Consider the following 27,917-nt stretch of genomic DNA (forward strand, 5'->3'; position numbering starts at 1 on the left):
GTCCCCTGCATGAATTAAACTTGAACAGGAAAGTTATATGGACCACACTCACATATGACATGCTGATGAAGGATTCTCAATCACGTATGCATGGAGTCATGATCATTTTTCGATCCAATGGCTGGAGTGCAATGGGGTAATTGAATAAAATGACTGCTTCCCTGATTAAGAACGAGTATTACATTAATAGAGGGGTAATTTAATAAAACAAACCAGGTTACTGTAACATGATCATGTCCTTTTTCCCCAATTGGAAGAGTTAAAACAGTAACGTGAGAGACAGCTGCGCATATTTGAATAAATGTGATGATGATCAAGAGCAAGTTCTATCCAGGGGAATTAAATAGTTTAAGAAATGACTTGGATCAAAATCAAAGGGGGCCAATGCAAAACATGGAGATATGAGAGCATCGAATTCCGGGAATAAATCAGACCGGTGCCTTAGAGACACGTGTTGGTCGGAAAACTTTCATCAAACTGTCAGTCGACGTGTGGTACGCACTTAGCGCCGAAGAGTGACCTGTCATCCTGCAGCCATGTGGATGTGATTGCGTGAATGGACACTATCACGTGCCCCCCTGTGCTATTTCGTCCGCCAATTCAAGATGCTCCCTGGTCTAGCCCATGTCATCTAAGAATTAGGACGATGATCTAGCGAGTGCCACTATCTTCCACGATGAACAATTTTTTTTTTTTAACTGATTAACCATCATATTACAGAGATATATACAATTGCTATAACAGTAAGTTATCTGTCAAATATTCCTCACGAAGGAATGATATCTCTACTCTACTCGCATTTAGCAAGTCATCTGTCAAATATCTCTCATGGAGGAGGGATGTCTCTACTCTACTCGCATTTCGCAAAAGAGAAAAACGTTATAAGTAGCTGATATGACAACATGTCATCTGCCAAATACCCCTCACAGAGGAAATATATTTATACTCTACTCGCATTTTGTAAGGGGAGAAAGACGTTATAAGTAGCTATTATGACAGCAGGTCATCTGCCAAATACCCCTCACGGAGGAGAGATGTCTCTACTCTACTTGTATTTTGTAAGAAAAAAAATATTATAAGTAGTCTCCACACAATTATGTTTAATTGAGGGAGATTGAGTCTGTAGGGACTCGAATATTTGCCCTCATAATCATGCTCGACTTTAAGGGTAATGATTTACCACTGGGCTACAAACCCAAGTGACTTCCACGATGAACATTTAAAAATGGGATAAAATCTCATAACTCTTTAGATAATATTACGAGATATTCTTGCTTACTATAAGATGAACTATTAACCGTTAGATCATTATTCATAAGAACTAATTATATTTACTAAATAAAAAATAAATAATTGATCGTCTGCTGCTATTAGGGATAAAGGAATGCATTGTATGTACGAATATGATCCCAAAAGTAGGGATTTGCAAGAATTGATACTGCCATATGAAATCCTAAAGTTATTATAAAAAAATCCTTCCTTTTTTTGGTTACCCTTTCAACGCAAGTTAAATTTGTTCAAAGTAACTTATATTTCGATGACTTTGAGTGCCTCACTTCACATCTATTCTATAACACCTCGAAGTGACAAACAGATCCGAGTCGATGGATTTCGTTTAATATGATCATGATCATCATCACCATCAATCGGCTACACAGACGAATTAACTGCTTATTTGCATATATGGTACAGTTGAATATTTATCCTGCAGCTTGGATTATATTATAAAAATTAATGTTAGCCATTGCTTTCCAAACATGCATCTAGGAAAGAAAGTATGCAATATCCACCAAATGAATCGAGGTCCTTGACATTGATGTATCGCAAAAATGTTACATCATCTCTTTTCAAAATTGAACGGAGGCAAAAGAATGTAGACGATGTATACGGTAAACTCAAAGCCATTACTATGAGCCACTCACTGATCAAATCTTTTTATCACAACAAAAATGGGGCTCAAAGACGCTGGGCGGTTGACAAATGTATGAATAAGATTTAAATTAGAAAGCAGGGTATCGATGATTTTGCGGGGCGTGCGCTTAGAATGAGGGTAGTGGTGGCGACCGAGTGGCGATATGATATCATGAGGTGGCAGGAGGGGTGTCTAATTGGTTGGGTTAGTAAGGGACAATCCCACTCACGGGATCATGGCCTTTCTACTTGCTCATCATCTTCCCCTTTTGGCTTGGTCCATCATCTAGTTGGTTGGGATAGCTCATTCTTCCTTTTACTTTCTTGACTTTTTTTCTTTTGGGACGTGTGCGATTTGTTATCTTCTGATAATACTTAGTTTGGATGAAAAATTTTCAAAGTTATTTAGGATTGGAGTTTTTAGAAATTAGATCTAGTAAGAAAATCATTGAAAACTAAACTCATCTAGAAAATAAAGGCGTATGACATTTCGGTTGATGCAGAATCAAAAGCGTACAAAGTAGATCGATCTGATTTAGTAAAATCGATCACAAGTTTTTTACAAGTAATCTCACTTAAACTTCAAAGCTCAAATGACATGGACGTATGCCATATTAGAAGAAGATTAATTAATTAGGACACATGTCATACACATGGAAGGTGGTTGAATGATTTCTTCTTAAAACTAAAAAACTTTATCCTAGTCGAATTAGGAACTTCACATATCCCTTTGAGTCTCTATATAAAGCCAATAGTGTTGTGGTTTATTTAACACAGCACAGTAAAAGAATCTCTCTCTGTAACTTGTTCTCCGGAAATCAATAAAACCCTTGCAATGGTATTCAAGTGGATGTAGACTGGTTAATCAGCTGAACAACTATAAATCCTTATGTCTGATCTTTGCTGCTTTGCTTCTTTTGTGTTTGTTTGTGATTAAACACTTTGATTTTTCACATCATTAATCAGGCTTTGAGTCCGGTCAAGTCTTGGTGTGATTGGCTTGGTAATTTATACACTAAATCAACCTCATCAAAAATGACGTGCGTTAAATCTTTTGCCATGCAAACTTTTAGTTATAATTTAAAATGTGGGACTGATTATGATTGAATATATATATATATATATGACCCGAATCATCTCATCATTATAAGGGATTGGACTGATTATTCCACGTACTCTCTTTCATATATACATGCATATGTGTGTGTGTGTGTGTCAAATAATTAATGGAATGTGTGTAAACACACCTTCGTTAATAAAACTAAAATATTTAGCGTTATTGTCATAATGTCATGGTTATATATGCTAGACCGAAGGGCAGCACCGGCAAGACCAATTAATGCTCGAGATATATGATGAAAAATTATATTTAAGTCACTAAGATAGAAACGACAGTTGTAGTATGAACAACATTAATATTTTATGCATTGCAGTAGTGTTATAGTGTGTACAGTATTCATGTTTCTATTTTGATGGTGTCTTATTAATCTTCAAATATCAGTGCTCCCATATGATAATGAATTATCTAAATTAGATTATGTTGATTTGATTTTTGATAGAAGAAAAAGAAATATATAGTAGTTGAAAAAAGGTGACAAATAGAAGAGAGAGAAATGACAAAGAGGCGGCAAAAGTCACTGTTGGGAACTTAAACCAGCAGCTGCTGCCTGCTAACAGCTTGTATATGGAATTTCTCACACCCCCGGCCCCTTTAACTATTTAACTCTGCCACATGCAGCTAAGCTTTTACTCCCCACGAGATCTCTGTCTCTGTATATAAACGTCATTGCACATCCACACTCGCCATTAACTCAACCCCAGCTAGCTCCACATTTATATTCATTTATCAACAAATAATGAGGGTATGACCAATTACCTGTATAGGCTTATGGGATGATGTATATATTAGTTAATGTTTATTAAGAGAAGTTTAATTCTTGTTCTGGTTTCATTTCAGATTTTCAATTGGATGCAAAACAAGCTCGGTGGGATACATTCAAGCAAGAAACCGGACTTGCTTTCCTCATTATCAGCTAATAGTAGAGGTACTTGCAATTTACAATTCATAAATCATAATATCAAATCATCATATACCACACGTTTGGTTTAAGATCTTAATGAACTTGTGATTAATGAATATTTTTGTGAAGATGCAGATTGTGTGCAGAAAGAATCTTGTAAAGAAGAATTCGTGGAGTGGACTCACGGGTTGCTAGCAATTGGGACAATTGGAAATGTTAACTTGAAGGACCTGGATCATGATTCTGTACAAGATCCTACCCCTGATGAAGAAGTGGCAACACTTCAAAATGAAGTAAACTTAATATTGCATGAACCGGAAGATTCGGAAGTTGATGATGAAACAACCATCAATGATTCAAACCCCAGGACCACAACAGCTGCAGCCTTTAGTAGTGCTGGGAAAGATATTAGCTTCGATAGTACTAAAAGCACTGGTGTCATTAGCAGCAAATCATTGTCTTTTCTTCTCAAAAAGATGATTGCTTGCAGAAGTGGGTTTGCCCCTGCCCCAAGTTTAAAAGATCCAGTCTCAGAATCCCAAATGGAAAAGGTACGTAACGTTTAATTTGCATTTTAAAACGTTTGAACGTCCACTCTGAGAATAATTATTCTACATCAACTACATGGTTATTTTATATTTTTATAATGAATTGGGTACAGATAATGAGGGCTATACTTCACAAGAAAATGAAAATATATCCCCAGAGTTCTGGTACAGCATTGTCTAGTAAAAAATACCTGAAGAGCAGAACAGTAAATACGCCGGAGTCTGCTAATGAGGATGATTTCAATGAAGATGCAGAGAACGGAAGCAAATGGGTTAAGACAGATTCTGAATGTAAGTTTCTGTATGTTTCATTTGCAATATTCAAAATAACAGATTCTGAATGTAAGCTTCTATATGTTTTATTTGCAATATTCAAAATGACAGGTTAATTTAGATGCATTGTTTTGATTTTGATTTTTTATTTTTTTTTGGTCTTGATTGCAGATATTGTATTAGAGATATAACTTGCCTTTATCTTTAGGCCATATCCAAGGATTAATTACACGGTAAGAAGGTTACCTCAAACTGTTTCTTTCATAATTTTTTTTGTCTTTTATCCTCGCATTACACGGCGGCCTATTTTGCATGCGTGTTAATTGTTCAATTTATATTGATTTAACGATGCAGATATTCAGGAATTGTTCCAGTTTTATTGCTTGGATTATTGGAGTCGATTTCTGTTAAATGTGGCACACTTGTAGTGATTAAGATGAAGCCCCATTGCTTACTGATCAAGGATCACTCATTTTGCTTTTTTCTTTGGCCAAATGCCAAATGTTAATTCTGTGATGCCTACCTCAGGAAAAATTAAAATAAAAAAACTCATTGCAACGAATTTCAGCCTTGCTTGAAGGGAGCTGGTGGCGTTCATGCATATGTGAAGTTGATCAGATTGAGGCTTTGTTTCATAACAAGTAAAAGTGAAAACAGAATCACCAAGTTTGTGATGCATTGATGTGTCATTAGTTCTGAGTCTTTCCTATACTTTTGATGCATGGATGTTTCATTAGCTTTGAGTAGCGGAATGTAATATTTTTGATGTGTTAAATTAATAATAATAAAAATAATAAAATAAGGGTGTTCGATGAAAGAGTTACCAAGATTTGAGTACCGTTATTTGGAGCCAAGAGACAGCAAGAAAACAGTCTCAAAAGATAAAATCATATTATATAGTTCGTAATCTGCCACGTATCAGGATTCGGATTGGTCATCAGAAGGTTGAAATAAACTAAATGAAAATAATACTAATGCGATCTCATCTAAGCGCAGACTCCAATGATTGAATATCGTTAAGACCAAACCACCGCCACCGTTCCAATGCGGTCAGTGCTCACAAATTAGAAGTTTTGGTGCATTTTAGGTGTTAATGGGTTCATCCTAGGGATGGCAAGACTCGAGGCCAGGTATGGGTATGGGTATGGCAATGGCCAGACCCATTCGGAGCATATTTTTTGGCTACTCAGACCGAGCTTAAAATGCCTGCCATCGGACCGGCTTTTTTAGTTTGGGCTTTTTAAACCCGAATTTTATATTTTATAATATTATATATGTATATTTCTAATTTATTTTATAATTTTATGATTTTTAATATTTTAAGAAAAATCAGACATGAAAATATAAATTTTAAATATATGTAATAAGTAGGTCAACTAAATATAATTATTTAAAATAATATATATTTTATTATATTTTTAATAAAATTTAGGTTTTGGGTTGGACCCCCAAGCTTATCAAGTGATGCCGGGGACCAGCCTGACCCGATCACCGGTCAATATTACCCATCCCGCATCACTGTGGTCCAAGCCGAGTTTGAATTGAGCGGATATTTTTGACATACTTAATTTACAAAAAATTTCCGGAAATGTAAAATGTTTGTTTGAAAAGTAAAAAATATACAAATATCAACATCTCTTTTATTTTTTTTATTTAATGTTATTTTCAATTCAAAATATATAAAATACATCTTTAAAATTGTTAAAAGAATTTCTATTTAATCAATATACTTTTAAACAAGTTTCTTTAACTGGTCATTTCAAATTTACGAGAAGTAAATGATAAAAAATATTTCTATAAAAAGTATTTTTGAGTAAATTTTTTTTGGTCAATGATTAAAGAAATTCGTTAAAAGATTTTAATACAAGATACATTGAAATTTTGATTTTTTTTAAATGTATTTCAAATTTTTTAATGGTAAATATATTGAAAAACTAATGATGATCAATAATGCATCGCCATACAAATGGAAATATGCTAAATCACGCTAAAATATAATACATAAGACGATACTTAAAACTCAAACATAAAATTAGGGCGATGCCTAACAATAAAATACAAATACATAATTACGTACACCATAAATATCCAATTATTGAAAGTTCGAGTGTATGAGATTGGTGTAGTCTACTCACTTTACATGTTATAAGTGCAAATCTTCTTCTAGTGTACAACACAACAAAATTCTAACAACAAATATAGATAAATGAAAAATAAAGACAATAAATTCAACAAAATCCACCCTTATTAAAGGATTCACCTCGCCTAAGGGCATCAGAATTTTGACCGACGTTAAATTTTATTTAGTAATGATAGAGTCACAACCATTTTTTACAAACTGATATGGTATAAGAAGATTGATCGTATAAAATTATCATGGACCCACATAATAAAAAAAATAGTATTACTTTTCAACGAATCACTTCATACTACATTAATATGTACAAAAACTAACTGCGATTATGTTATTATTGAATTTAGGGCAATATTAAATTACATTATCATGTAACAAACATTAAACGAATAAAGTTTCGTTGGATTCAAATGGTAAAATCGAACGGATGGAAATGAAATAAGCAATCGCATCTGTCTCTTACCGGCTCTGGCGAACCGCACCTTTAAGATGCTGTTTTAGGAAGGGAAAACCAAAACCCTTAAAAAACTATATATCGTATGCGGTTATTGTTGGAGCAGTGAATTTCTGAATTTTTGTTTTTTTTTTGTTTTTTCCTTTTTTTTCATTTCCTCGCGATCAATATTTGACTGACTATACTTGGTGAAATATTTTACGTTGCATAAAAAATTATTTGAAAATGGGTTAGGACAATTTAAATTAACTTAAAATAATTCTACCGGTAGATATGTTACATTCGAAAGTTTATTGGAAATCTAGATAAAACTCAAAAAAAAAAAAAATTATTAAGAGTACTTTGGAAATTCCACCAGCTACCACTTCTTGCCTCCTCCTCCTTCTTCTTATTTATTTATTTTTTCTTCCTTCGTTACATACTTTAATTTTGTTAGTGCGATGGTCATAGATGAGGTGGTCGGATCGGCCATCATTTTTTTAATAATTTATTACCAAAATTCATGTTTATCGTATGACGAAGGACTCTTTTTTTTTTTTTTTTTTTCTTGGCTACCTGAAAAAAATAAATAAATACATTAGACATAACAATATGGAATTTTGAAAACCTAAAAAAATCTGGTCTTACCCAATTTCTTTTTAATTTTGTCTCTTTTTCTTTTCTTTCTTCAAGTTTATTACCAAATTAAATTTTGTGATTAAAGAAGTAAATGGGGAAAAAAATTACAGAAGAAGGTGACAGCTATTTAGAGGAGAAGACGATAAAAGAAAGAGAAGAAAGAAAATTAACTTCTATTAAGCCAGTTTTAAAATATGAAATTGCTCATTTCATTTTCATCCATCTGATTTTACTATACAAATCCAACGACCCGTATTCACATAATGTTTAGTAAATGATAATGTAACTTAACCTTGGCCTTGAATTTTTTACTTTTTATCTTCTTTTTTTTTTGGCTGCATGGTGCATATATTTAAAAACAAAAAACAAAATATTAAATTAAAATGTGAACTGAACTACTGAAGTCACTTTATTAACTTGGCCCATGGTCAAAGCTTCAGAAGCCGTCTTAACTTTGTTTTTACTCGGTAACTATATAAAGTCCAATCATGTAGAAAAATAAATGAATAATAAAAAATAATTAATAAGAAAAGGAATCAGAGAGATGAATGGCGATAGTGTTTGTCAAAAAGGGCTGTAAAAGTTTAACCTACCACAATAACACCGTTCTATATAATTAGCTCCCAGATTTTTCCCTTTTATCTTTTATGTTTGATTGAATAAAGGTGAGAGAGCTTTGCTTTGGAACTAAATTAGGGTTTTGGTTGCGTTGTAATCTAGAATTGGGTAGAAGAAAAGAAGAAAGATTTGGTGGGTGGGGGTACATTAAATAATAAAACGAGGGGTGGGGGGTTGCTTTTGTTGAAAAGCAAATGCCATTAGCAGCATTAGAGGAAGGAGAATTATTATTTGTAAAAGTCAATAACATCGCTGAATTCCTCAATGTCGTGGGCTGGCCCTGATGATGTCTTTCTCTCCACTTCTCTCGCCACCTATCTCGACAGTAAAATCCCTCTCTCTCTCTGTGTGTCTGGTTCTCTGTAACTATATATATTCATGAATTTATAGATGTATGTATTTGATGCATTGGGATGTAAAGTCTGTGCAATTGGGTTGTGTTTAATTTGTTCTTCTTTGTGGTTTTCCCAGTTGCTCGTTCTCTGTTTTTGAGTTGCATGATGTATTGTTGTGTTCATGTTACTGTTTGATTTAGAGGGCTTTTCATCTGTTAAATTTCTTTTCTTGTTGCTCTTGCTGCCTTCTTGATTCTGAGTCAAGAAAAGAACTTTGCTTGTATTTGGTTGAAGCCAATGTTGTTACTAATTAAGCTGATTTGGATTAAATACTCCTGTATTGCAACTTTTTTTTCCCCTTTCTTTTTTGTGGCATGACGGTAACTGAATCCTTTCTCCGCCTATGTGAAGGAGGTTCATACCCCAGACTTCTTGTACAGTTGTACTACTACAAGAGATCCCAAAACAATTTCTGCCTCTTGAGTCTGATTTGATTTTTTTTTCTATTTTTTTTTAATTCTTAGAGTGTTTAATTATTGTTTTTGTATATTCATGGTAATGTTTGAAGCTTTTAAGCAATGGTCATATACTCTTAGGATCAAATGCGTGCTGGATTGGTAGTATTGAAGATGGGTAGAATGGAGGATAATTCCTCAAAGAAAAAGGGAGTGTCAATATAAATTGAGTACCATGTAAAACAGCCATTGATGCACTGGCAGACAAAATATAGAAAGTGATAGGTAACATCAGGCGTCCAGTTGCTAAACTAGTCTCCCAACATTATAGCTCCATGCTTTACTTGCATACAAGCTTGAATTTCCTACTTTCTTAATCTTATGAAAAACCACACGTCTCCCATATTAATCGTAAATGATTGGGGGTCTTTCTCTTACTTTTTTTTTTTTTTTCCTTAGAATGGCAGCAGGGGCACTGGGTTTATTTTGTTTGCACTTCTTTGCCGGTGCATGAAAATTATTTCACGTGTTCTGAACTTTCTTTTCTGTGTTTCTTTGGAGTCTTTAAAATGGATACAAATTTCTAATACCATGTATTAGATAGAGCATATAAAAAATCTCATTAGCCTATTTAATTGCTCATTTTGTGTATCATAGGTCTCAAGTAAATGTAGGATAATTGGTTCATTACAATATATTCGTCTCCTTATGCTGTTATTTTTTTCGCAGAAAAAATTCTCGTCCTGTTGCGGGATGGGCGGAAGCTCTTGGGTTTGCTCCGTTCATTTGATCAATTTGGTAAAATGCCGTTACATAATGTTTGCTAAGTTTAATATGCCCTTGAATTTTTTGAACCTTAGTTGCTGACGGAAAATTTCTTCCGATGTGCAGCTAATGTTGTTCTTGAAGGTGCTTGTGAGCGAATCATTGTGGGTGATCTTTACTGCGATATCCCCTTAGGTCTATACGTAATCCGTGGGGAGAATGTTGTCTTAATTGGAGAGCTGGTACATTGTTTTGTCTACTGCTCTGTGCGGCTTGATTCCTTATAATTATTTTTGCAAATATTTTATGTTTCTTTGTTTTGGCTACTCATAACATAGGATTTAGAGAAGGAGGAGCTACCCGCACATATGACTTGTGTATCAACAGCTGAGATAAAGAGGGTAAGTAACATGACACATATTTTAGATCAAAGTACGCTGATGTCCCAGGATACTGTCCCTCTACAAGGTGGCAACTGATTAGAATTCTTAATGCCATGAACTAATATGTTAGGTTTTGTTCGGATTGTCTGCTGGCTTATATTATTTAGAACTCCCTTCTGCTTCACACATGAAGTGTTATAACTTATAATCTCCTTTGTGGTTTGGTTTAGGTGGAGGTAGGTCAGTGTCCTAGGATTCTGTCCCACCATGAGACTGTACCTCTTTGTTGTGGAAGTTTTTATTATTGCTGTCTTCTGCAAGGGATTTTAAAGCAGTGGTTGTACTTATAGTGGATTTTCAATCAGTGATCCCTAATCATATTGAAGTTAGGGATAAACTAATGGACAAAAAAATACAGATTTCAATACAACAGGACAAAATATACTACATTACTCTTATGTCTTTTTTGTCTTTCAGCTTGTCCCTGACTTTAATAATTAATATGGTTAGGGCTCCCTGATTGGAACGTTTCTAGTTATACTTGTTGCCAGATATTCATAATGATTATAGTCTTTCCTGGGTCATGTACCAAGTTCCCCTTATCAGATTGATGTGTGAAAATCCTTCTCTTATTATGATCTCCTCTTGATAACTTTCCTGATTAGATTATCTCATCTTTTCTAGGGTTGTAGATCCCAGTTTTCTTTCAATAATGGGTTAAAAAATGCAATCCTTCTACTAAATCAATATGATTGTTGTTACAAAAAGTTATGCACTTCTATTGCTTTGGCACATTATGATTTGCTTATGTCCATTTACTCCTTTCCTTTCTTCAGGCTCAGAAAGCGGAAAAGGATGCCACAGTTTTGAAGGGTTCCATGAGAAAAAGAATGGAGTTCCTTGATTTTGATTAACAGTTTCTGCCATATTGTTACAAGTTCATGCCGTATTTGCAAATATTAGTGCAACGGTGTCCAAAAAGACAGAAAAGAGTGGGGAAAGGCAAAGGTTATCCATCCTTCCTGTCGTGCTGGATGAGGAAGTCAAGAGGGAGACAAAAAAGAGATAGTAACAGGTCTGAAGACCTTGTTTGCAAAAACTTGGTGGAGGATGTGGGCTTTCATCTCTTAGAGCAACGATGATATGTGGGTCAATTTATATGTTCAATATACACATACTGGGTTTCTTTAGTTTCAGTCAGGTTTTAGATATTTTTTAACTTCACAAGAAATGATGTTCTCTTTTTCTCTCTTTGCTCCCACTTTTTTTTCTGGCTTTTGCTTTGTTGAAATTGCTATGGGTGGTCGCTTTGGTGCCGCATTTTGTAATGGCACAGTCGCTTTCAATTCATTTGTAATGTGTTTATGTTGATTACTTAATAGCATTCAAAAGTTCTTTTATTGTCCGTAGTTCAGCCACGGGCTACTGTGGCATGCGTACAATACAATCTTTTGTTTGCCTCAACTCTTTAGACTGGAATTTTATTCACGCTATTGTTATTCATGTAAAACCACCTTGTATAATTGAACATGATGGTCAAAATACAGCATGCGAAGTTATCTGTCGCTCGAAGTAAAATTTTCAATGAGTTAGAACGTCAACTGCCTCATTTGCTACTCATTTTTCGACTCTGCTCTAATATAACAACAAAATTTCATGTTCATCCTGTTGAACGGTAGCAGTGTATAGGATGAGCAATAGAAAGCACATAACATTGTAGCTGAGATCATCAAGCCACTAAAATAAAAAACCATAGGAAATCCTTTTCATACTTAAGGAAAGGTTCCAACCGTTCCATCGTGTTTAGTTTGACACACAAGGGGCTTTCATTATTGATCAATGCATTACATGATTTGCTTGCAACAGCCTTTACGAAAGAAAAAGATGTGAACCTGAAGATTGCAGATGAAGCTTCTTTTTACTCAGGAAAGGTGAGTAAAGAGATGAGGGGCGCATGATTGGGAAAGCTTGAAACAAGGTCAGAGCGTTTTGCCAACTCAAAGTCTTCAAACTGAAAAGCAGGTGCACAAGTGCACCCCACGAGGGAGTAGTGACTCTCAGCATCCCTTGATTCAACCTTGCTCACTGCCCCATCTGGGGAAATGTGAAAGTCATTCGTTGGAAATGAACCAAACCACACATTTGGGGGCACCGTGTACTGTGGTTGCTGATTGTTTCCAAGATCATTGCCCAGACATGTTAATTTGATTTTCCCATCTTTGTCATTCAGTTCAAATATCTGAAAGAAAACATGTTGTGTTAAAAGGGCGAAAAAGGAGAAAGAAGGGCAAACGGGCAAGAGAGACTGATGATTCTGTAGATCGGAGAAACTTTCTTAAGAAAAGGTTATTTTGGATTCATAATTAATTTGTGGAGACAGATGTAAGCAAAACCTTTGATCAGTGTTTTTATGTTTTTTGACTATATTCGTAGACTTTAAAAATAAATAACATATAACATAAAATACATTCAGATTTTGAGGATATATATGTGTGTGTGTGTGTGTTAAAGGGAGTTTCAATGGTGGCCACCGAAGTATACTGGAATCTCGGAACCATTAAAGAAACTGCCACAGTAATCAACTTTAATAATGCCTCACTTTCTGTAAAGTGTTTTCTCTTTTATAAAACCATACCCAAGACCGGGAGGGGGGGTTAGCCAGAGAGAACTCATGGTAAGAGCATTAACATGAAACATATACTGTCAATCATAGCAAAATCATTTTATTGAAATCTAGAGGTAACTGGTTTAAATAGTTCAATCATTAACTAGAAGAAACCAATAAATGCATGGGCAAGGCAATTTTAATTAATGGGTGCAACAAGGGTGGAGGAACGGCAGAATAACAATAATCATGGCAGCCGAAATTGGGGATATCATATAACAGAGAAGACAACCCTTTTTTCTTCGACAGAAGAGGTGGAGGTCTAGTTGAGCTTGACATAATCAAGATGATGGTATATTCACTCAGGTTGCAGGCGAGAGATGGCCCAAAGGCAGAATTGAGAATAAAAGCCTACACCTAAAACACATAAGAAACACATGGCCAGTCCACGTTGTTTATGGCTTCATAAGGCTAGCTGGACACTCAACTTGATACAAACTGTTCTGGACAAAAATAGGTCAAAACCAATGATACTTTATTTGGTTCCCATGGCCACACTATTTAGTAAATGAGGCATTAGAACTCATTCACTATTAAATAATATCACTGGTTGATGGCTAAACTATATGGAGAAGAAGCCTAAAATTCATAGGATGGCTTGACCATCCTAGCAATGGTGGAAAACCCATCAAACAACTATCTTGAGAATCCCAATGAATGCACACTACTTCTATCAATCAGAGTTGAGCAAGGATCACTCATACCGTAATAGGTTCTCCCGTGTAAAAATGCCAGGTTTCTGCACATGGTAATCGATGGAGGTGTGACACGCTACCAGATGGTAGCAAGAAGTATATAGCTGTGCTGACAGCACGATCAACTTTGTCTGCAAAGAAAAGCAATCATATTATTGAGATGATCAGCAATGAAAAGACTTTTCCTCTATTTGGTAATAAGGTGATACGAAATGGAAGCTGTAGCTGTGTAGTAAAGGAAAAATAACTTGATCATGAATTTAGATAAATTATTTATGATCATAAATCCCAAAATCTATCACCTCAATCCCAAACATACCTAAATTGCTTTAGGAAGAAAATGGTAGTCAGGCAATAATCTGGAAGAAAAATAACTTAAGTTTCAAAACTTGGAAGTCGCGGACATTACAAGGTCCTACACAAAGAGATGGTTGTCAACAATTTCTAGGTTAAATTGGATTTATTTAGCGGAATATGTTCAATCTACATAATCGTCCCTACACTCAGTAGAGACCTCAGAATCAAAATGAAATTATTTTATCTGAAATTTATGAACTGCATCACACAAATTTATTCAACTATGAGATCACTGTTCGCTGAACTACAAATACAGGTTCATTCAGATCAGATGCTACACCATTCCATGTTTGCAAACATATCTGTCAACTTGAAGATAGAGAACTAGATAATTAACTTTTAATACCTCTTAATTTCAACCTAAAGTATTGGATAATCGGTTTTCTATTCAGCTTTTAATATAAAAAGGTCTGTGAAATTCAAAAGGCAATAGCATAATAGTACGGATATGAATTCACTGAATCTTAAAAAATCATTTGGGATTTCAAATTCATGCAACCAAAAAACAGCTTTGACACTTCAAATAAGGCAATCTCTAAAAGCAGTCCACAAAGTGGTCCTAGGGATGGCAATGGGGAGGGGAGGGGAGGGGACCAATCTCCCCGTACTCATCCCCGATATTTTGCTTGTATACCCGTTCTCTCCTTGTCCCTGTCAGAATTACTTGAGAGAATTTTTATCCCCTTACCAAATAATAACAGAGGATCCCCGATCCCCGAATAACTAATACATTTTTTTTTCGATTTTGAGTTAATTATATTAAAATAAAAAATTTAAATAAAAGTAAAGTTCGAAATATATCTTACATTATTGATCCATTACAAAAGTCACATGCAAAATACAAATTATCAAAATAATTATCTTTGTCAATCTTCATAATCCTACAATAAAAGAAAAAAGAATTTACTTTTATATTGGCAATAAAATAAATAAAATAAATGTAGATACTTAATTAATATTTTTAATAAAACAAAATTTTTGGACTAATAGAATCTACCCGGCATTTTTAATGTCATAAATAAAAATTTAAGGCTTTAATTAGTTAATTAGGCCTAAAAATTTAATAATATAAATATTTTGATATTTTTTTATTTTTACTAATATTTATAATTTTATAATATCATTCAAATTTCATTATTTATTTACTAGTAATTTTAAAAAATAAAAATAAAATTAAAAATTAAAGTGGGAAAATGGGGAGGGGATGGGGGATTCCACCTCATCCCCGTCCCTTCCCCGAATAAGAAATTAGGTAAAAAAATTTCTACGTCCATTCCCTAAATAAGAAATTGACTATAAAATTATTCTCGTACTCTCCCCAAATAGGAAAAATCTCCAAAAATACCCGTCTCTGTGGGGGGTTTTTGTCATCCCTGGGTGGTCCCCTCAGAAAAGTAGTATAGTACCAACTTCAAAGTACAAAGACTGCAGACACAAAGTATATGCATATACAGTCTTAGAATCTAACCATAAGATGCAATCTAAAAGAAAGAATTATGCATACCCAGATTAGCAAACAAGATCCTTTAGCTGGGTTTACAGCATAATAAATCCAAAAACAGTGAAATCATTATCAAGTATCAGCTAAACCAAAAAAGGAAACAACAGTGGAAAGATAAAGGAAAGGCAAGTGAAGACTTTACATTCAGAGGGAAGTTGAGACTTGGAGAGAAAAACAGAAGCGTCTCTGAAAGTTTCTGTGTAAAAGCCACCCTCTATGTGTGGCTTTAGATTCAATTTAGCTGAAATGTCCGATGCAGTAACCATCTTGATGTTTCGTTTCAACAACTTCTGCCGCAGGACTCATCAACAACTTCTGCAGCACTTAAATATGTCGTGCATAAATTTTATTTTAATATAACCCCAACAGTAGATTCAAATCCTCCGGCCATGTGTTTGACTTTGGATTATTGTAAACTTTTTGTTATTTAGTTTTAATAATTTCCCCACTTTATTGTTTAATACTAATAAATACAACCGTAAATTACCTCTAAGGATGTCTTTTACTACCAATAATTCACATTTACATGGTATAGTTTGGCATAAGTTTTTTTAGTATTGAATTAATGGTTGTTCGTAAAAAAAATAAATTCTATTAATTAATTCATTATTCCATAAAAACTCAACAATGAATTCTAATTTGTAAATTAATCTGTAAATAATGTATTATAATTTATTTTGTAAAGGGATTTCTCGCTTTTCCTTTTAAAGAAAAAAAGAAAAAGAAAATTGCTTGCATGCCTGTTCAAATTTCCGTTTGTAACAGAGTTTGGCTTTTACTTTTGTGGAAGATTGGAAAATGTACATCTTAGATTTTCCTGTTACAAGGAGAAAACACTCCCTGAATGTGTAGGTATTTTGAATGACACACTTGTCTTTGTCATTGAATTTATTTATTTCATTTCGTAAAAATGAACAATTAACATAGTGGTGAAGAAGAGAGTAATTAGAAGCATTTCATATGCACTACAGAAGGACCAGATTCCATGTAATCTTCCTTTGTAATCCACATCTGCAGAACAGAAGAAAAAAAAAAACAGTTAATTTCACCCACAACTGCATGAGTAATGAGATTGATTATCAAGTTATGTTAAGCACTATATAATATAAAAAGATGCCCTCTAATTGAGTTAATTAACCTGTTGAAAAGTGCTTAAAGAGGCCAAAATGGAGCCACCAATCCACACACTGTGCAGCCTCTGTGGTGGTGCAACAACTCTCACTCGCACACCAGGAGATGCAAGATTGCAGAGTTCTTTGGCCAATCTATCAGGCAAGCCTGGTATCAAACTGGTGCCACCACTGAGCACCACATTCCCATACATTTCCCTTCTAACATCCATATCACTCCTCATGATTGCCCTCACCAAAATCTCATGCACACCTCCCGTCTCTAATCCCATTCTGCTTGGATCAAACAGAACTTCCGGGCCTTTGAACTGTGCGGCTCCAATAGTTATGACTTGCCCATCTGGCAATTCGTATTGCTTGTCCAGCTGTGAGCTCTCCTTTGACATCGCAAGTTCCTTCTGGAAATCCATTGCTACGTATGACAGTCGCTCTTTTATGTCCCTCACAATTTCTCTTTCGGCTGATGTGGTGAAGATGTAGCCGTCTTTTGTTAAGTTCGTGGTGAGGTAATCTGTGAGGTCCTTGCCAGCTAGTTCAAGCCGTTGGATTGCGTGCGGTAATGCATAACCCTCGTAGATTGGAACTACGTGTGTGACACCTTCCCCAGAATCCATCACAATTCCTGCATACAATGCATTTTTTTTTTTTTGGGGTCAAGGCACTGCTACTTGATATCGTTGGAGTTTCATTCATGAAAGAATTATTAGTAAGAAAATTTTTACCTGTTGTTCGACCACTAGCATAGAGGGAAAGCACGGCTTGAATAGCTACATAGGTGGCAGGAACTTCAAAACCTTCAAACATGATTTCAACCATCTTTTCTCTGTTTATTTTTGGATTCAGCGGCGGCTCTGTTAATAGAACAGGGTGTTCTTCTATGGTGACTCTGAGCTCCTTATCAAATATCTGTTCCCAGAGTCTCTCCATTGCTTCCCAATCTCGAACCATTCCACGATTAACAGGATGACTTAATCTGAGGACTCCGCGCCTGGCTTGTGCTTCATCTCCAAAATACATATCCTTTTGTCCAATGCCAATCATGGAATTCTTGTTTCTTGGTTGGCCTATAAGGCTAGGAAATACAACGCATGGAGCATCGTCACCAGCAAACCCAGTCTGCATTAAGGATTTTTTTTTTCAGCAAAAGTCTGTAAAGTTCAAACAACAAGTGTTTAGTAGATAATGAATTCATTTACCTTCACCGACCCTGAGCCACTATCACAAACAATTGACCGGAATTCATAAAGGTCCTCCACGCCCATGTCCTGAAAGCTTATCAAGTTGATGTTGAGAGCGAAGAGCAGTCGGAGGGTAGAAGATTAGAAGATATTTAATAGAAAGAAGAAAAACTGAGGGGAATAATCGCGCAGGTTTCACTTTGAGATGAATCTTAGAATTACTTTTCGTTTGCTTTGGGAGGATGTCAGAGCATATTTAAAAGGCCAAGGGAAAAGAGTCTTTTCTACTCTGACTTTGCCCATCCCAAAGAATCATTTTTGCCTATATCAATGTATCATTTATCCATCTATTTCTTATCATCTAGGTTATGGATTTATTATGCCTCCAATATCGGTAACAGGAAAAGTTGATACTTGTACCAACATTTTGAACATCTTCCCGCTCCCGCTGCCTGTCAGAAGATGCATTATTGGCCCAAACTTCCTGTGACTTCCAAAGAACCACATGTAATTTATACTTTTTTATGGAGTCGATCCAACCAAATACAGAAACCAAACTGAATGTTGAAAACGTCGACAGTAATGTCATAAACCCAAAAAATGGGGGAGGTCAATAAGTAACCACAACCCCTTGGTTAAATCAGAGGCAAATGGTAGAAATTTTTTTACATCACAGCAGATATATGTTCTCTTGTGCAGTGCATATGATTTTAGGTTCCATGCTACCATTATTCATATAATGAAAATGATGTAAACATAATCTACATTCAACATTATCTTTAAGCTCAATCATTATCACATATTCCATTTAATGCTGAAAATGAATGCAAACATTATTATGAGTGACTGACCAGAAAAAAGTAGGTTCAACAATCAACAAAGATACAACAAGATAACGAGACCTTCAAATTGCACTCTCAACTTTCATTGCCAAATGGCAGAATATGGACAGAAGAAACAGATAAGGTCATTCAATACAACCAACATAAACATAAGAACTCCCAGTTTGAACCCCCATAGAAGCAATCCCATTGAGAAGGCACAATAGTCACCGAGTCCTAACCAAGTTGAGCTGCAAATTGATGTTTGACAGATATCTCATGAAACATCCAATCATGACCGGTCATCTTTTAAATACTTTACTAACAAACCCCTGCAGAGAACTCCCCATTCCAGCACCAACAGCTTCAGCCAAATACGTTGCCTGCATAAACATCACTCCATTAGGTTTTGACTCTTACAGAACCATCAAAGGAAGAAAAAAAGATAACTCAAAATGTAAACAGCCTACCTCTTGAAAGGTTTTTTTCAAATCAAAAGCATCTCTTACTCGATCATCCAAGAACCTCCATGTGTCACAAAAATCTGCCAGAGAATGACACAGATTATCAGATGAGAAATTATCCACAAGATTTCATCTCCACGTGAATGGCAGCACCATAATGGAATTACAAATATAGGCTGATCCTTCCCTTTTGGCAGCATTCTATCCGATAATGATTTTATAAGGAAACTTAAATTATGCTATACTAGCTAGAAATCCAAATATGCTGTATCTAACCACATTACATCAAAATCATCCTCTGGATTTTCATTGGCCGAGAATAACGTTAAGGGGAAGAAATAAAAAAGCGGGCAAAGGTAAATGTATGTCAAAATCTAGGAATGCCATGCCCCACATATAATAAAGAAAAACAAACCTGGGGAACTATCAGTCAGCATGTAAATCTCAGTTGTGGAATAAATTCCTCCAAGGATGGTGCGCTTCACATACCAATCTATATCTGAAGCCTCATCCCCAACAGCATGCCAAATCTCATCAACCAGCATTGCTCTCTGTTTAAAACTAGTGGGTACATTCAATGGCTGAGCCTACCAAAAGTAGTTACATAAACAGTTTAAATTCCAATCAGAACTTAGCAGTCCAACAAAAACAAAAGGAAAAAAGATTGGTACTTGGATGCTAAGAGCCTGAGGCCACTTAGAAATGTAAGGCGCTTGCATTTCCAGACGAATTCGAACCAGCTTCGAGATGCGCTGACTCGGAATCAAGTCCTTTAAATCCTCCCCCGAGTCAATTCTATCAATTAGCCTTTGTAAGCAATCATCCATAAAAAACTGAACAAAATGATTAAAAAGAATCAATCAGCAATTAGATCAAATTAATAAGAATCGAAGGAGTGAGTAATTACTTACCTCAACGAGAGCGGCGTCCTTTCTGGGGAAAGATCCGATGATGGAAGGAGACAAGCCAACGTCCCTTGCGCCTGCAATCATAGCCGCCTCGCCCCATCCGTTCTTCGCCACGTGGCGCAGAGACGCCTCGAGCACTCGCGCCTGCTCTTCTCGGTACTCCACAACTCTCGGTCTCTCCCTCTGATGGCTTCGAGCACCACGAGCTTCCTCTGCTGCAGACGAAGACGACGTCGTCTTGGAATCCGTGAAATTAGGGGCTTCATTGTTGACTTGTTGATTAGGGCCTGATTGGGGATTTACGGTGGAAGTGGAAAATCGAGAAGAGCAAGTGATTTGACGGAGATTAGGGAGTAATCGCGTACGGCCGCTCCTAACGTTAATCGACGTCACACCTTGCGAGAGTAGGCGTTTCGCTGCCGTTCTGTACATCTTGTTCGTTTTGTGTTCGATAATTTGCTTCACCGAAGTGAAGTGACGCCACAGACAGTTCGGTATATTTTTCTTGTTGGAGAAATCCAAACAGGTTTCCGGGTTCCACGTAGCTGTTGTTATGTGCTTCCACGTGTCTTTGCGTCTGCCGCCCAGACTACGTTTAGTCTGTTGACCGAGTTTTAAAGCTAGTTCAATTAGATCTATAATTGACCATTTCAAACACTAGAACTGAATTAGTGTGTTATCTGCATTACATCTTACAAGTCTTGCATTATTAGAGATTTTGTTTAATTTTCTTTCACCATCCGCTGATGCTTAATAATACTACCGAATAGTCTATTCATCACTTAATGAAAGGCAAATTGAGCATGCATAAGATGACATAATAAACTCATGAAAAATGCTAAGGAGCGAGAGGAACGAGAGAATGACGAGAGAAACGGCATTCTCGCCTACTGTTTCGCTTCTCGTTCCTCTCGCTACATAAAACATTAAAATAATAAAATAATGAATAAAAACATGAATAAAGAAAGACTGCTTTATCGCTTCGTGCAGAGGAAAATCTTATCAACAAAATTTAAGCAATGTAAATAAAACAAAATTCATAACATAACCCGCAACAAAATTTACATTGCTTAAATTCCAGAAGCTTACATTCCAACGAGACCCACCAAAATTTCTAAAACAAATAGTATTAAAATAAATTCTGCATACCATAACATAACCCGCAACAAAATTCACAACATAAACACCAAATAAAACAAAATTCATAACATAACCCGCAACAAAATTAACATTGCTTAAATTCCAACGAGACCCACCAACAACACCCAAAAACACCCAAAAAAACAAGCTTAAATTCCACAATACGTGCCAGATCTTTCACATAACAGAAAATTAAAACAAAAAGAACAAGCTGAAAAAAGCCACCGCTCACTTAATGTTTGCCGAGAGAGCCGAGAGAGGGGGAGAGGGAGGAGGCCGTGAACAGTTGCTCGGGCTGGAGAGGGAGGCCGTGATTTGCGTGAGAGAGGAAAGGGAAGAGTGAAGCCTGCGTGAGAGAGAGAGGAAAGTGAAAGTGAAGCCTGAAAGTGAAGCCTGCGTGAGAACTGAGGAAAGTGAAAGTGAAGCATGCGTGAGAAGGAAAGTGAAAGTTGGATGTCACGCCATTTTTTTATTCATTTTTTTTATTTTTTTAATGTTTAATGAGTGAGAGGAACGAGAGGAGAAACGGCAGGAGAGAATGTTGTTTCTGTCGTCCTTCTCTCGTCCCTCTCGATACCTAGCAGCACTCTTATTCTTAAGATTTAGGAGTATGATTCTCTTCTTATGTTAACTTTTTTCTTACACGTGGTATGCATTGGGTAGTGAGATAAAGAGGAGTAATAAAAGAATAAATTTTAACCATGGATAATAGATATGTACATATAACAACAATTAAATCTTTAAAAGTTAATTGCAACTAAAAAGAGAAGAGGGAGATCGATACATTCATTAACGGCAAAAAAGCAATATTCAAGCCCTGCATGCATCTTGGAGAAAATAGTTTTAAAATAAATATGTACGATCAATTTTATGTAGAAATTCTTTTGTACCTCCATTGAATCTTGGTACATATGCGACGTAATTCCCCATATGTATTTGAGATTTTCTCCAGATTGATCAATCGGACTCATTCTACATCTAAATTTGAGATATATAATCCAGTTTTAAATTCTTTTTTTTTTTGTTCTCGTCCTAATTTTAAGCAGTGAAACTTTAAAATTCCTCTTGAATTCCATGTACAGGCGTTTCTCGTCTGGCAGTAATTTGAAGTGTCAAAAACAAAACTGTTTACCATTTCATGTTTCCATGTATAATTCCCTTGTTCCGAACGATTTACGCGCCGGGATCCCCATTGCAAAAGCATGCAATTAAAATTTCCGATCTCTTACGAATTATTGAAAACGTGAGGGCACATGCTTGCATGCATATAAGGACGACCACCTCTCCTATGGTTTGTCTAATAGATAATCCACTAGCATTTGATCTACGGCTGATCGCTCAAAAGCTGAGATTGAAATTCCCTTTAATCGTGTATTTCTTCTATCATCTTTAAGGCTTCCTCCAAGTCTAGCCGTTTCGCAGGTTCGCTCTCGGTACAAGCAAGCCCAATTTTCAGGAGTTGTACCATCATACCAATCGAATTTTCTGCATTGGCCGATATCTCGGGATCGATCAATTCTGCCACTCTATCCTGATCCCCTATCAGCGAACTCACCAATTCCACAACATCAATTCCCCCTTTGGCATTGCTCAGATACTGAGACGGAAACTTTCCTGTGATGACTTCAAGTATGAGAATCCCGAGACAATAGACATCCGACTTTGGAGAAAGTTGCTGGTGTTGGATGTACTCCGGAGATATATAAGCAAACATTGTTTGTGCTGCGTGGTTTGGGTTTGTTAACGGATGAAAAGCAAAGTCGCCGAGTAATGGCACGTAGTCTTGGCTCAGAAGAACGTTGCTAGACTTGAGATTCCCATGAGGCAGTTCATACGATGCGAATTCTGAATGAATGAAACTCAAACCATTCGCCACTCCCTTGATTATGTTTAATCGAGTAGGCCAATTCAGCTCAGCATGAGAAATCCCTTTTTCACCTGAAGAGTTAAGATTAATATTTAGATTAATAAAATGCCAGCTACTATAAAAATAGATATATACATATCCAGTCTAATATATTATCAGACAATCACATACCATGAAGGAGGAATAAAAGGCTGCCTTTAGGCATGTATTCAGAAACCACGAGCTTCTCGTCCCTCCGAAAATGATAAGCCAAAGGTGCCAAAATATTTGGGTGCTTGATTCTTCCTAACCTTCTCATTTCAGCATCGAAAGTATCCCTTCCTAGTTGGTTCATCTCCCTAATCCTTTTCACTACCACGGTTAATCCATTGGCCATTGCAGCCTTATAAGAGGAGCCCAAGCCGCCATTTCCTAGAACCTCAGCGGCTGCCTTCATCAAATCCGCTAACCCGAACGGATCTTTGTCATCATTTATCATCGACAGGTCACCCATTCCACCGCCCCTTTTCGATGATTTCCGACTTAAATTGCTTTTTCGGCTCGATGTCTCCGTGTACTTCTGGCTGCTGCTGCTGGTGGATTCAGGTACGTGAACTTCCACTACTCGGTTATTACGATCATGGTCCTTTTCTAACATGCTAAAATGAGCACGTTCCTTACGCCTTGCGTAAAAGACTGCTACCACTATGAAAATAATTAGGAAACCAATAATAACCCCAGCAATCACCAACTTGTAGTCTTGGCCGGCGCCACCGGGACTATATGGCATTGGTGGTTCATTGTATGGCGGTAAAGGCGGCTCTGTGGCTGGTGGCTCTGAAGCTGGTGGCTCTGTAGGCGGGGGTGTAGGTTTGTTGCACTGTTTCCGAAGGGGCTTACCACAAAGTTTATCATTATCGGCAAATGGTTTGGGACCGAATTTGGATAAGCCCTTGGGGATTTCTCCTTCCAGGTTATTGTTTGAGAAGTCCAGGGAAACTATAGATGTGGGCTGTATTGTTTCTGGTATTAGCCCTGAGAATCCATTGCCATGGAGATGTAATTCTGTGAGATTTTGCAGATTCATTAGAGAGTCAGGGATTTTCCCGGTGAATTTGTTGTTATCAAGCCAAAGTTTCTGCAGAGGCGTCATGGGTGCAAAAAAATCATCCGGTATTTCCTCCGAGAAGTTGTTGCTAGACAAGTATAGAGCATTCAAAGCACCGAGTTTATTAAATTCTGGGATCGCACCTGTGAAAAAATTGTTCTGAAGAGAGATACTTGTAAGTCCGGCAATCTGACGTAATGCTTCGACATCGATGGTTCCAGAGAGAGACATGTTCTGTAAGAAGAGGCTTGAAACAACTCCATTGATGCACATGACGCCTTGCCACTTGTCAGTACAAGGATTGGAGATTGGTTTTGGATCCCAGGAATCCAAGACTCCATTATGGACCAAAGATTTCTTGAATAGAATAAGAGCCTGGTTATCGGGTAAGGAGAAGGTGTGCTTGGATGGATACAGGATGAGGAGGAGGAGGAGGAGGAGTTGGTGGAGGCGAACAACGACCATTGCCAAGGCTGAATTAGCCTGAGCCCGGAAGGAGACAGCTCCGGATAGCAATTACGAGCCGCGCTGTTCGGAGAGATTGTGTGGTTGTCTCTGGTAATTATTTGTTTGGGTTGCTTTTTTTCCTTGTGCATTGTGGGGTTTGGAAACGGAGCTGGCGTGTTACCAGAGATTCTAAGAATAGGACTGGAGTTGAGGATTGACAAGCAAATCATTGAGAGGCAGGTTAGCAACTTTGTTGACGTCGTCAGCCTAATTTAATAAAACATGTCACAATTCCCCTTTTTTCCGCAATGAAATTCCATGATGTAATTAATCTTTACCACAACACACGTCCCCATGTTCTTTTGGTACTTCATAAACAATCTTAAAATAGACGGGCCTTATTTTTCCCTTAAAACACAATTTTCAGAAATTTCATAACTACGCGTTATTTTGCTTTGAATCGCCTGAATATAGAAATTTGGTTGATTTATCTTAAGAATCAAGAATCAAATCAAATTCTAGAACTACTCTTAGACTTTTGTATGTACAATTGTTCTGCCCATGACAAAAGACCATACACTGTAAATGCATGTATCCCTGGTTGTTGATTCTACAGCTCAAATTTTGGGATTCTTCTCAGTACCAATCCCAGGATCATTGTGATGTGAAAGCCTGAAAAAACAATTATGCATTGAAAATATAAGAAATGCAACTCTTTTTCAGATCAAAGATGTTTAAAAATATATATATATTTTTTTTTGGGGTGAATTTGGAATAAACCTCACCGAGAATACGTTGCAATGACCAGGATCGGCAACATGGCAGGCCAAGTTTTCAAGGGGACCCTGCCCTGTATAAATGGCTTGGAAGCAGAAGCCAACGAAAGCTAGCATAGCAAGACGCCCGTTCTTTATCTCCTTAGTCCTCAACACCATCACAGGCTGTGGGGACCCTCTTCCCCACATCATGGGATCAAACCATATCCCACCAGGGTAGCCAACATCTGGCTTCGGCTTTGTCTTGTTTGGGAGATCTGGTTGAATGTCAACACATCCTGGATTAATTATATCAGCCCATCTTCTGCCTTCTACCCATCCCATCAAGGCCAACTGAACCACAAATAAAGTTGTAGGGTCTGCAAAGTATTCACGAGAACCAGCATCATACCATGAGAAGTTCTCAATGAGGCCAATGCTTTCAAGCCATTCTGGTATGAGGATTCCAGCCACAGCCAGCATTGCCCACCTGCCATGAATTAGCTCAGCTTGAGCAAACCATTTAAGCAACTCTGGATCAGACCCTGGAAAATAAGATTTAATTTAGGGATGAGCCATGTGTACAAATCTACCATGTTGGATGTCAATTGTCAGCAACTTATATCATATTAGAAGTTCTTGTAGCAAAATGAAGGATGAGCTACTTCTGAAAGGTACTCCGAGTGCCCCTCCAAGAAATAAAGACAAGGTTAATGACCTTAACATACAAGCTAATTAAGCGTCCTGCTTGCCTTTCCCTGGAAAAAAATATTTAGGCAGGACATGGTCACATGGGACAATCCAATAAAATTATGCTCTATGTTTCAACTTTCAAATGTTCTTCCTTGTTACTATAATCACCATCAATAATCGAGAAATTTCAAAATCACTGAGTATGTGGTAAGATTCTATAGGAAGGGCATAAATGACATAATGTACCTGTCTTATGAGATGCCTGTCCTACTTAAGACTAATCTTATACCCAGATGACAGAACCGACTCACCCGCCATTAATTCTTTTCACTTATAACACAATCAATTATCTGAGGAATAACTTACAATTGAGAAGAGTTAAATCTATCAAATGTAGCAGGAAAAACAAGGTTAAAAAAAAATTAAAAAAAAAAGGTTTGATCATCATTATAACCAAAAGTTCAGCATAATATTCCGGAAAGATGCTTAATTAATTCTAAACACATTTAGAATTCATACCTAATCCAAGAGGATCGAAGCCATAATCTCCCGGAAGGCTGTTCAACACAGAGATAAGAAGTCATATTACCATGATACCCAGAAAAAAAGAAAATGCCAATTCTAATTACACAGTCATCGGTTACAAACGGAATTAAGAAGAGAGAATGCCTGCCATCAAGCCAAGAGGGCGGTGTGCTGCCAGGGAACCACAATGGTCTGTCCGGAGGGAGCGGTTCACAAACACTTGACACTCCTTTTGTTGCATTCACTATCACACCACTTCTTCCCACTAGGCATTTTGTAATCTTCTCTGTAAAACATTTCTGAGGTATGTCCCTGCACCTGCTGCTGTTCACGATTGAATAGGAAAATAGCAGGAGAATTGTTTCAATGCATGAAAGGCAATAAATCTATATCCATTCAATGTAAAAAATAATAATAATAATTCTTCATAATTAAAGAAATTGTTGTGTATGTAACCTGAATGGGAGGGTTGAAAGTGCTGCAGAAGCAATGGCTAGGGCCATGGATGAGAATGAAGATGGCAAAGCTTTGCTCAGTCGGGAGCTTATCTACTATTCGACTCTATATACATAAAAAATGTATTTATTTGCACACACAGGGTAGTCGTCTGAGGATAAAACCGGATGACTAAGGAGAGGAAAAAAAAGTGAAATAGCATGGTATCATAACCTGACACGTGGAAGAGATGGAAAAGCGATTATAAGATGGGAGTCTCTAAGTTATAGGGAGTCTCTAAGTTACGTTTATCGTAACTTACAGCCTTTGTCTTTTTCTTTCTGGCTAATTTCATATAGGTCCTTTTAATTGTTTCTATTTTCAATTTTTCTCAACTATGGATGTACTTGTCTTCTTCTATCCCTTATACATCTATTTCTCATTCTTTCTAAAGTTTTATTTATTTCTTTAAATAACAGTAAATGATTATCAAATTCATATAGGTCTGTAATTTCAGAATAGATCTCTGGTCCTAAATTTATTAATCCTATTCGTTCTTGTTCTAATAAATCTATTTTCTGATTTATTAAATTTATGTATATATTTATTACGTTTTCCCAACCTAATATCATATGATCTATACTGTCTGCTAATTCATGTATTGTATTAAATGCGTGTTGGTTCATAATGTTTCTGTTTTATACCAATATACTAAAAATTTTATAAATTCATCT

The 27,917-nt window shown here is 36.5% G+C and overlaps 6 protein-coding genes across 7 annotated transcripts; 1 reads left to right on the plus strand and 5 right to left on the minus strand.

Moving 5' to 3' along the window:
• Nucleotides 1–8,483: 8,483 nt before the first annotated feature.
• LOC18055565 (sm-like protein LSM1A) lies at nucleotides 8,484–11,915 on the plus strand. Its single transcript, XM_006452767.2, has 5 exons — nucleotides 8,484–8,902; nucleotides 10,097–10,165; nucleotides 10,259–10,374; nucleotides 10,471–10,533; nucleotides 11,352–11,915. Exons 1-5 carry the CDS (start codon nucleotides 8,842–8,844, stop codon nucleotides 11,427–11,429), a joined length of 387 nt encoding a protein of 128 aa, XP_006452830.1. The 5' UTR covers nucleotides 8,484–8,841; the 3' UTR covers nucleotides 11,430–11,915.
• Nucleotides 11,916–12,194: 279 nt separating this feature from the next.
• On the minus strand, nucleotides 12,195–16,012 carry LOC18055566. Its single transcript, XM_006452769.2, has 3 exons — nucleotides 15,876–16,012; nucleotides 13,885–14,006; nucleotides 12,195–12,754 (listed from the first exon to the last, which is right to left on the minus strand). The coding sequence occupies exons 1-3, from the start codon at nucleotides 15,997–15,999 to the stop codon at nucleotides 12,434–12,436; spliced, it is 567 nt and encodes a 188-aa protein (XP_006452832.1). The 5' UTR covers nucleotides 16,000–16,012; the 3' UTR covers nucleotides 12,195–12,433.
• A 655-nt stretch (nucleotides 16,013–16,667) lies between these two features.
• Nucleotides 16,668–18,164, minus strand: LOC18055567 (actin-104). The gene is made up of 4 exons (XM_006452770.2): nucleotides 18,060–18,164; nucleotides 17,586–17,979; nucleotides 16,872–17,485; nucleotides 16,668–16,744 (listed from the first exon to the last, which is right to left on the minus strand). Exons 1-4 carry the CDS (start codon nucleotides 18,123–18,125, stop codon nucleotides 16,679–16,681), a joined length of 1,140 nt encoding a protein of 379 aa, XP_006452833.1. The 5' UTR covers nucleotides 18,126–18,164; the 3' UTR covers nucleotides 16,668–16,678.
• Nucleotides 18,165–18,924: 760 nt separating this feature from the next.
• LOC18055568 (ubiquinone biosynthesis protein COQ9-B, mitochondrial) lies at nucleotides 18,925–20,841 on the minus strand. Its single transcript, XM_006452772.2, has 5 exons — nucleotides 20,238–20,841; nucleotides 19,998–20,159; nucleotides 19,742–19,913; nucleotides 19,333–19,406; nucleotides 18,925–19,245 (listed from the first exon to the last, which is right to left on the minus strand). Exons 1-5 carry the CDS (start codon nucleotides 20,664–20,666, stop codon nucleotides 19,165–19,167), a joined length of 918 nt encoding a protein of 305 aa, XP_006452835.1. The 5' UTR covers nucleotides 20,667–20,841; the 3' UTR covers nucleotides 18,925–19,164.
• A 1,565-nt stretch (nucleotides 20,842–22,406) lies between these two features.
• Nucleotides 22,407–25,027, minus strand: LOC18055569 (pollen receptor-like kinase 3). Its single transcript, XM_006452775.2, has 2 exons — nucleotides 23,413–25,027; nucleotides 22,407–23,312 (listed from the first exon to the last, which is right to left on the minus strand). Exons 1-2 carry the CDS (start codon nucleotides 24,791–24,793, stop codon nucleotides 22,738–22,740), a joined length of 1,956 nt encoding a protein of 651 aa, XP_006452838.1. The 5' UTR covers nucleotides 24,794–25,027; the 3' UTR covers nucleotides 22,407–22,737.
• A 168-nt stretch (nucleotides 25,028–25,195) lies between these two features.
• LOC18055368 (photosystem I chlorophyll a/b-binding protein 6, chloroplastic) lies at nucleotides 25,196–27,333 on the minus strand. Of its 2 annotated transcripts, none has more exons than XM_006452777.2 (5): nucleotides 27,205–27,333; nucleotides 26,893–27,069; nucleotides 26,743–26,780; nucleotides 25,561–26,075; nucleotides 25,196–25,447 (listed from the first exon to the last, which is right to left on the minus strand). In XM_006452777.2, the coding sequence occupies exons 1-5, from the start codon at nucleotides 27,249–27,251 to the stop codon at nucleotides 25,430–25,432; spliced, it is 795 nt and encodes a 264-aa protein (XP_006452840.1). In that variant the 5' UTR covers nucleotides 27,252–27,333; the 3' UTR covers nucleotides 25,196–25,429. The 2 variants fall into 2 exon arrangements, with proteins under 2 accessions (XP_006452840.1, XP_006452839.1); XM_006452776.2 differs by having other exon boundaries at nucleotides 26,893–27,072.
• Nucleotides 27,334–27,917: the final 584 nt, after the last annotated feature.

The sequence above is a fragment of the Citrus clementina genome, unplaced genomic scaffold, assembly GCF_000493195.1.
Source record: "Citrus clementina cultivar Clemenules unplaced genomic scaffold, Citrus_clementina_v1.0 scaffold_1, whole genome shotgun sequence".
NCBI lineage: Eukaryota > Viridiplantae > Streptophyta > Magnoliopsida > Sapindales > Rutaceae > Citrus > Citrus x clementina.